The 9884-nt window shown below is 40.2% G+C and overlaps 1 gene segment (V, D, J or C); it reads left to right on the forward strand.

The window, feature by feature from the left end:
* The first annotated feature begins 5117 nt into the window (after window positions 1-5117).
* LOC106000738 lies at window positions 5118-5876 on the forward strand. The segment is given in 2 exon segments: window positions 5118-5204; window positions 5329-5876. Coding segments are annotated over 2 exon segments (603 nt in total).
* Window positions 5877-9884: the final 4008 nt, after the last annotated feature.

Consider the following 9884-nt stretch of genomic DNA (forward strand, 5'->3'; position numbering starts at 1 on the left):
AAAACTAGGAATCTATGGAACCTTCCTCAATACAATAAAGGTTGTATATGACAAACCTATAGCCAACATTATACTAAATGGCCATTTAGGTCATAGCAAAGGTATTTCCTCTAAATTGAGGTATGAGACACGGATGTCCACTCTCTCCACTCCTTTTGAACCTAGTTTTAGAATGCCTAGATCATGGGCCTCAGGCAAGAAAGCTCAGGGATTATACCCAGGTCCTGCAGCTGTGCCCAGCTCCTGAAGATTTGCATAGACCCCATTTCTTTGCTGAATATGGTCGCAAAACTTCTCAAGAAAATCTTGGCCAATTCACTTCAACAACTCATCAAAAAAAATCATATGTCAAGAAAGCTCAGATATTGTGCCCAGGTCCTGCAGCTGTGCCCAGCTCCTGAGGATTTGCATATGCCCCACCCCACAGCCAACTTCCTGAACCCTTCTTCATGATCTGCTCACACCCAGTGCAAGAGTCAGTCCCAGTCAGCACACGGGATGAGTGAGGTCCCCTGTTCAGCTCAGGGGATCCTGCTGCTTTGACCCAAAGATAAAGAAGGACAAGACTAGGAATTTATTGAGCCCAGGATTAACAATGATGCCTTATTCCTCATGGAAACTCCCAAAACATAATTGATTCTGTGGATATTTGGTGTCTGTTTTCAAAGCAGGTGCCAGAGTGACATCCCCATTTCCTAGTGTCCATCCTCTCTGTGTGCATCTGTAGGAGACAGTCTCCATCACTTGCAGATCCAATCAGGGATTAGTGATTATTCACAGTGGCATCACCAGAAACAAGGTGATACTCCTAAACTCTTGATTTATTGGGCATCCAATTTACAGACTGGGGTGACATCCAGATTTAGTGGCAATGATGGGGAAGAGAGTCTACTTTCACTATCAACAGTCTGCCATCTGAAGATATTGCAACTTACGACTGTCAACTGAGTAATAAATAGTTCAACTCCCACAGTGATGCAAGACCAAATATAACCCTCTCTGCGGGGCGGCGGCGGGTGGGGGGAGAAGCAAATGTGAGAGGCTGGGCTGTGCCAGCTGCTCCTCCTGGTGCCTCTGCCTGCTGACAGTGCATCTCAGCCACAGCCAGGCTCTGAAGTTCACTGGGGGATTTGGTAGAGGGAGTCACTGACAACCCTTTCAATCTTGTCTTTCTTCCATCAGCCTCAGGAGAACCAAACAGATAATACTGCTGGTGTCTAATAAAAAACACAGATCTGTCATTCTGAGCCTCTGAAATATGGCATCCAGGTGGATATAATTTGCAGTTTGTCACACAATAGGCCTTTGCCCACCTTGTGCTCTCTTTACAGTGCTGCACCCACCTGCTAATTTGCATACTGCTCCCTAAGGAGGACTTTCCTTTTTGAGTCTGAGATGAAGGTTCTGCTTGCCCTTGTCTTATCCTATCAGGACTTTTAAAAGAGAATTCTTTTAGTAAGCTCCTGGAATGCTAATGCTCTGGCTCACTGGTAAGGACAGAGGGAGATGAATAATGAAATCATGTAAATTGCAAGGAAATGAAAAGGACTAGATGATCATATTGAGTGATATAGGTCAGGATGCAAAAGCAAAATAGTGTTTGGTCCTACTTACTTGTGGAACCCAGACTTAAATGATGGTAGCGATGATGGTGGTGATGGTAATGATGGCATTGATAATAATAATAATAATAAAACATGAATGCCAAAATGGAAAATATCTGAAGGGAAACAGGTAAGGGTGAAAGAAAGGGACAAAACCACACTAAGTGTAGAAGATGCATTGGTACATAAATAAATAGATATACATGTATATATATACTCACATGTGCATTTGAGTTATGAAGTTCCTTTACACAGTATGAAAAATGGTGGGAGTGGGAGAGGAAGAGTATAGCAATAGAAAGGAGGTGGTCAGTTTTTCAAAATAAGCTGCATTCAGGCAGGGATTCTCATCACAAACTAACCTTGTGTTGTTAATATATGACAATTACAATTTATCCAACAATAAAATAAGTAAAATTCCATGATTATACATATAAAACTCCTGGGAATCTCACAACTATTAACAAAGAATGTAAAACTCCTAATGAAAATCTTGTCCACTGCTATGTTATAAAAAGGCCACTAGATGGCAAACAAATCTCACAAAGAAAAACCTGAAACCTAACCTTGTCAATAGGAGCTTGAAGCCAGGGAGTTCATCTCAGGCTTTCATGGCACACATGGCATGTAGGACCATGTTTACAGAGGGAATTGTGTCTCCCCACATCCACTTTGTAAACTGTAATCAAACCTGACAAGGATGACACACAGTTTCTTGTAGTGAAGTCATTAAGGGCAGATCAGAATGGTGAGGGAAGGAGGGTGGACCCTGCAGATATGCAGCCCTGAAGGGAACATGTGCACACACCCTGTCCAGCTGTGGGCGGTGAGAGGGGGCTGCAGTGTCAGTGCTGTCCCCAGCAGTTCCTAAGAGTCCTCTGCAGTGATCAGGCCACTGATTGTCCTTAAAGGCACAGAGTGTCCTGAGTTTCATGATGTCAGGCTAGAAATATAACTGTTCATTGTTCCTAGCATTCTTTTTCAGTGTCAGAATTTAAAATGCTGAGTTAGACAATTAGAATTATATTAATTAATGCTTTAGTTTTATAGGTAATTTATTACATATGAACAATAGATATATAAATTCTACATTTATTTGTGAAGTGCTCCTCTCTATTCTGAGAGGAATAGACTTTTTCTTTGGACCCAGGCCTCACTCAGGTCCATGGCCCAGACCATTAACACCTTTCTTTCCTGTATGCTCTTTCTTCTTCCAGGAAGATCCTCAGAAATGTTTTCCTATGTCTTCCTTGTTCTTCATCTCTTTCCTTGGTTTTCAGCCTCATCTCTCAGCCCGGTGGCCACATTCCTCACACCTCAGGGCAGTGTAAGCCTACCAGCAGCTCTGATATGAGCCTAGTATTCCAAGTCTTCCATGTATTTCAGTACCTGAAGTCTGTGCAGATTTCAAATTCACAAGTCCCATGCCACATGTCCACACATGCTGAAGGCAGCCCTGGAGTGTGGATCTGGAGAATGTAATGTGTTATTCCCAGAGCCTGGCTGATTTTAACCACACTCAAATGGATACATTTCAAGTCAGTCTTCCTCATCCTATTATTATGGCTCCTCGAATTTACCAGATGGCCTTCACAACTATCGCAGCCAGCTGCCTTCTCCTGGTTTTCTTTAGTACCAGCTTTGTCCTGCATTGCATGCAAGAGACACCAGATCTCTCCCAGCAAGGGCTGTAGGAGTTATTCATGGGACCATGTGATAAGATTAGAAGTGATATTTCAGAACAGTAAAGGAGGTTGGCATATCTTTTAGGGAAGCTTATAAATCATCATCAAAATTGGGAAAAAAGAGCATTGTAGAAGAATTATGTGAGCATGTGGTGCAGAGAACATTAATATTTTTAAAGATGTAGGTCATCAACTCAAGACTCAGATGGAGTTCTGGTAGTAAATGGTACTGAAGAAAACACTGATTGGGTAATGAGTTACTCCTGGTCCATTGGTTTTGAAAGAGCAGTGTTATCTTTACACATCATCTTCTTGGACTGCCAGTGTTAAATACCATGTGATCACTCTGTTCATATAACTCTGGTATGCTTGTGTAGATTGTAGTTTGTGAAATCTACACAATGGGATGAAGTATGTCCACATGCTAATCTCTATGTGGAGACCTTCTTCACTTCAGTTTGGCTTCACTGTGAATCCCCAGATTGAAGATGTTCTTTGGTAACTGGGTGGCTCCAGTTTCTCAACTCCACCCTTGACCTCATTGCAATTTATCATTTCTGTACCTATATGAATAACATCTTCTAAATACAACTTGTGAAAACTGCTTTATTGGTGGTCATGCATATAATACTAGCTGCAGAGGAAGCTGAGATCTGACGATTAGGGTTGGAAGTCACCTTGGACATAAAGACAATGAGTCTCTGTCACCAGTTAAAAACGAAAAGGTTGGAAGTGAAGCTGTGACTCATTTGGCACACTACCACTCTTGAACACAAAAGCTTAGGGACTAAGTCAAGCACTATGCCTAGTACACAAAAAAACTGCTTGACTTAGGACCTAAAAGACATGTAACTTGAAGGACTATGCAGCTTAAGGAGCAAAATGAAGTTAAAGTAGAGTTGAGTCCTCAGTCTACAGAACAACTCAGCTTCTGAGAAAGAAGAGTAGCAGATGAAACAAATGTCCTCTAAAAGTTCAGAAATATCTGGCACAAACATGCATAATACTCACAAAGCTAGGGATGATTCCAGGTATTTTCCTAAAAATAAGAAGAAATACCTGAGGTGAACTGTTCTAGAGGGAGGTGATAGGGAAGAACATTCAGAAGGGAAGCAATCCAGTCATTTATATGAGTTCACAGGACACCAATGAATGCACCAATGGATTGTCCATATACCTCTGATCATGACACTTTATTGCATATATTTCAGTGCTACCTTCCATTAAAAACTTTGAAAACTGTTCATTTCTCTCTTTCTATCAATGCATCTATCTGTCTTTCTACCTACATATGTATTATCACTTTTATAACACATGTCTGTGTACTAATGTTTATTATTAAACCATATAACAAGGTTCAGGCAAACAATTAAGAATTCTGTAACACAAACTCCACTGATACCAGAGTTAGGGACATTCTAAAATTAATTTCCCTTGGAAATGTTTGTCTTTGAGTGACTGATTTAAATGAAGAAAATCATACCAAGTCATGTATAAGTTGAAAATGTTAAAAATTCTATTTGGGGTTGGGAATTGAGCTCAGTGGAAGAGTGCTTACCTGGAAAGTGCAAGGCCCTTGGTTCAGTCCTCAGCTCTGGGGAAAAAAATATATTCTTATCACAGGCCAACAGAATCATAATGTTTGTTTTTTGTCTCTAGAAACACAATATCCACAAGCACATTGGACATCTGGGTTCTTCAGGTGTGTGCTTTGTCACTGAGATCTGCCAGCTGAAGCTCTGACTCGCACTGCCCAAGCCATGTTGATTTGCATGTGCCTAGAGCACAGCCCACTACACTGGGAACTTCTTCACAGGCTGCTCACACTCTGTGCAGGAGAAGTTCCAGTCAGCACACAGCATGGACATGAGGGCCCTTGCTCAGCTCCTGGGGCTCCTGCTGCTGTGGGTTGCAGGTAAGGAGAGATGATACTGGGGTTTATTCACCAAGTGTTAAGCGGAGCTATTTGGCTGTTCATGGAAGTAATTGGACAGCAGAATTAATTAAACTGCTAATGGCTTTTATGTTTCCAATGTCAGGTGCCAGATGTGACATCCAGTTGACCCAGCCACTATCCCTGTCATCATCACAGGGAGACAGAGTCACCATCACTTGCCAAGCCAGTCAGGTCATTAGCAATTATTTACATTGGTACCAGCAGAGAGCAGGAAAAGCTCCAAAGCTTCTGATCAGTTATGCAACTACTTTACAATCTGGGTTCCCACCAAGGTTCAGTGGCAGTGGATCTGGGACAGAGTTCACTCTAGCCATCAGCAGCCTGCAGCCTGAAGATGAGGCAATAAATTATTGTCAACAGGGTTATAGTTTACCTCACACAGTGACACAAGTTATAACAAAAATCTCCCAGAGAAGCAGAAGTGAAAGGCTGGGCTGCCCCAGCTTCTCTTCTACCTGCAGAACTGCTTCTTCTCTATACAACTTCTCAGACAGATGCAAACTTTATGGTTACTGGAAAGTATTGGCAGAGAGGTTATGGAGGCATTTGCACACCCTAACTCTCTGTCCTCCTGCTCATCCCAAGCAGCACACACCTTACAACGACTCTTCTGACTTTAAAAATCAGTAATCTATACTCATATTTCACTTACATTGTGCTAACAATTTGCAGCCACAAAAAGAAAGAGCCATTTTAGGTATATCAAACCAGGTTTTAAAAGCAAGGCAATAGAGCTTTAGAAAAGATTTTGTTTTTAGATTATAAAAAAAATCATCATTAAGTATTGAAATATAAAGCAGATTTCTTGATTGAAATGGGAAATTTCTAGTTCATTTAGTGACACATCCATTAGGTTTTATATCTGTATCTATATATACAGATATACATGTATAAATGCATATATATATATATAAACACCCAGTAGCAATACATAAAATAGCAAGTTTACGCAATTCCTGTAACAGCCAATCTCTGATTTGTAACATATATTATTCAGCTGCCATGGGCTCTCAGAATACAGAGCAGAGCATATCTTCTGAGACCCCACTCAGCTGAGCCTACAGCCCACAAAGCTCTCCCCTTGCAGGCTTTTGTTGGTTGCTCTACTTAAGAAACATTTTTTTTTGTTTTGTTTTGTCTTGTTTTTGGTTGGTCCTGGGGCTTGAACTCTGGTCCTGGGTGCTGTCCCTCAGCTCTTCATCTCAAGGCAAGCACTCTACCACTTGAGCTACAATGCCACTTCCAGTTTTTAACTGGGTTTTAGATATAGAAAATTCTAGATGACATAGTCTCATCTGCTTCTACTCAGGTGAGGCCTGTTCTGTCTGTCAACCAATATGCTGTATTAATGTGAAGAGAACAAGTAGTAGCTGGGCACTGGTGGCTCACACCCGTAATCCTAGCTACTCAGGAAGCCGAGATCTGAGGATCGAGGTTCCAAACCAGCCCGGGCAGGAAAGACCTTGAGAGTCTTACCTCCAATAAACCACATGAAAACCGGAAGTGGCACTGTAGTTCAAGTGGTAGAGCATTCTCCTTGAGCTCAAGAGATAAGGGACAGTGCCCAGGCCCAGAGTTCAAGCCCCACGACCAAACAAAATAAATAAATAAATAAAAATAAAAATAAAAACAAGCTGCAGTTACAAGAGTCCAAATATATGGTTTATAACAAGCAACTTCTGTGAAAACTGACTCATTCCATGAGGGGAGATATAGCCCTTCTGAGAACAGGACCTCCACTGATCTAATCACTTCCTACAAGGAGGCCCTTCAGATGACCATGTGGGGTCTTCTGGAGCATCAGCACCAACTTCCTTCTCCACCTGTTCCTCCTTAACATGTGATATTCTGCCGCATGACAGAGCAGAATCCTTGGAGACAAGAAGTAGGGACTGAACTCTCTGTGACAAATAAGCAGAGACTGGTTAATTTAGATTGGGAATGGAGACATTAAAAGATTTTATGTTAATTTAAGATAACCAGAATCATATACCTACATTTGTCTTTACATAGTTTAAAAAAGGGTTAAAAAACATAACGGTATAGAAGTGGAATATATCTTGATCACTTTCTCCCTTTACTCTCTAGAGGGAAGACTTAAGAAATTCTGTGAGCAATTTGTTGTGCAAACACAGTGTGGAAGATTAACAGGACGGATAATGGATTTTAAAACTCATTACATTGAATATATAGTGACACTTTGAAGTAAAAATTTATGACATTTTTCTTTTATCCGTTTTAATTTTATTCTTTTGTAAAGGTACTGTACAGAAGGGTTACAGTTACATAAGTAGGGTAATGAGAACATTTCTTGTCAAATATTGTTACCCATTCCTTACTCTCCTACTATCCCTCCACCCAACCCACCCACCCTGAAGTTATAAAGTTCATTTCCAACATAGTGTCCTGTGAGTATCACTGTTGCATTGGTCACCCTTTGTTCTTGTTTCACCATTTTGTTATTCTCCTTCTCTTCTCAAGTCATAGAAACGTGTATAAAAGATGCATGGTACCAGAATATAAATCATGACTACAAGGGATAAGCCAAAGGGAAATTTAAAAAATATATAATAAAAAGAAGGAACTTGATACAGTATATAGACCACAACAAAGACAACAAAAAGACATCTTGTTTCTGTATCTCGGAGTTCATCATTTGGATTAGCATCATTTGATATGGTGATATATACATAGCTATTGATCTATTGTGATCCTCTGCAAGGACTATACTAGACATATACTAATTATTACAAATGAAGGAACTATGGAGTCTATGTTTCTTTGGGTCTGCTTACTTCACTTAATATGGTTTATTCTAAGTCTTTACATTTTCTTGGAAAGGAATTTCTAGGGCTCCTTTATCCAGATGAAAACTTTCTAAATAAAGATCCAGAAATACAACAAAACAAAGAATGGATGGATAAATGGTATCATATTTAGCTGCAGAGCTTCTGCACGGCAAACGCCATAGCCAGCAAGATAAATAGAAATCTTGCAGACTGGGAGAAGATATTCACTAACTATACAACAGACAAGGCCTCATATAAAAAATATACCTAAAGCTCAATAAACACCCCTCCAAAAAAATCCTCAAAGAAAAACCAGCCCATTAATCATTGGGCTAAAGAATTAAGAGTCTATTCTGGAGAGCAAATTAGAATGGCCAATAGACACCTGAAGAAATGTTCAACATCTCTGGTCATAAGAGAGATGCAATTCACAACCACATTGAGATTCTACCTCACTCCAGTTACAAGGGCCATTATTAAGAAAACAAATAATAATAGATGTTGGCAGGGATGAGGCCAGATACTACTCTGATGGTGGGAACATAACGTGATTCAACCACTATGGAAAGCAGTATGGAGGTTCCTAAAAAGATTAAACATAGAACTCATTACAATCCACCAATCCCACTTCTGGGTATTTACTCAAGTGACCACAAACAAGGCCACATTAATGTTACCAGCACAACTGTATTCCTTGCAGCACTATTCACCATAGCTAAGATATGGAACCAACACTGATGCTCCCCAATTAATGAATGGATCAAGAAAATGTGATATATATACATCTATATATGCATCTGTATACATCTATACCTATCTATCTATCTATCTATCTATCTATCTATCTATCTATCTATACTGGAATAATATGCTTCTGTCAGAAAGAGGGCATTGTCCTTTAATCTTATAAGTAAATGCATTTAGATCACTACTAGTAGCAGAAAATTTTGTTCTTCCTATCAATTCTTTATGTTAAATTTTCTTTGGAAACAGGAGTTCTAACACTTGTAGCTGAGATTCCTGAACATATAACTTAGTAACTATGGGTATAAGATGCCACTTTATATAGCTAAACTATTCATCTCCCTTGAGGATCCTTGCTGCTGCTGGTGAGTACAGTTTTTCTCTCTAGACCTTCTGCATGAGTTTAAGGCAAGCTGGGAATTGTGCTCATTCCATTCCTACAGACTCTCCTTGACATGAACCTGCATACCTTTGGTCTCTGACGATGTTTTAGGGTGTCAGAGCCATGTGCACCCAGTCTTCCTTCACAGTGGGGGCTTTCTTCCCAGTGCTGCAGGAATCAAGGGGTTTATTGGTTGTCACCAAACACGGAGCATATTTGGTATCACTTTTCTCAGAAGAGCAAGCCTTATCTTCCCCTTGGCTCTTCCCACACTGTTGCACCCACCTGGAGATTTGCATATTGCTTCCTAAGGAGGACCTTCTTTTCTGAGATCTGAACTTGCCTTGACCTGTCAAGACTCCTTATGTAACTCTTAAAAATGAAGTCCTTCTCTCAGCTTCTAGGGCTTTTAATGCTCTGGATCCCTGGTGAGGGCAAAGGGAGATGAGGAATGAGAGTGGGTGAAAAGATGAGATCTAAGGGTCCAGTTGTGCCCTATCTGTGAAGATCCTGTTATCCATGTTGGGAAAGTGATAGGTGTGAGTGAGTGAAGAACATTCCAGAAAGAGCTAAACATGTGCTTTTGTGAAGGCTGCTAGATGAAAATGTAGTCAGTGACACTTGTAGTCCTCTTTATACTTTAGAAATATCTCTATTTATAATCTTTTATATTTTTAGATTAGTAATCAATATGAAAACAGGCAACATATATCAAAATACAAA

This window comes from Dipodomys ordii, unplaced genomic scaffold (genome assembly GCF_000151885.1).
Source record: "Dipodomys ordii isolate 6190 unplaced genomic scaffold, Dord_2.0 Scaffold237, whole genome shotgun sequence".
NCBI lineage: Eukaryota > Metazoa > Chordata > Mammalia > Rodentia > Heteromyidae > Dipodomys > Dipodomys ordii.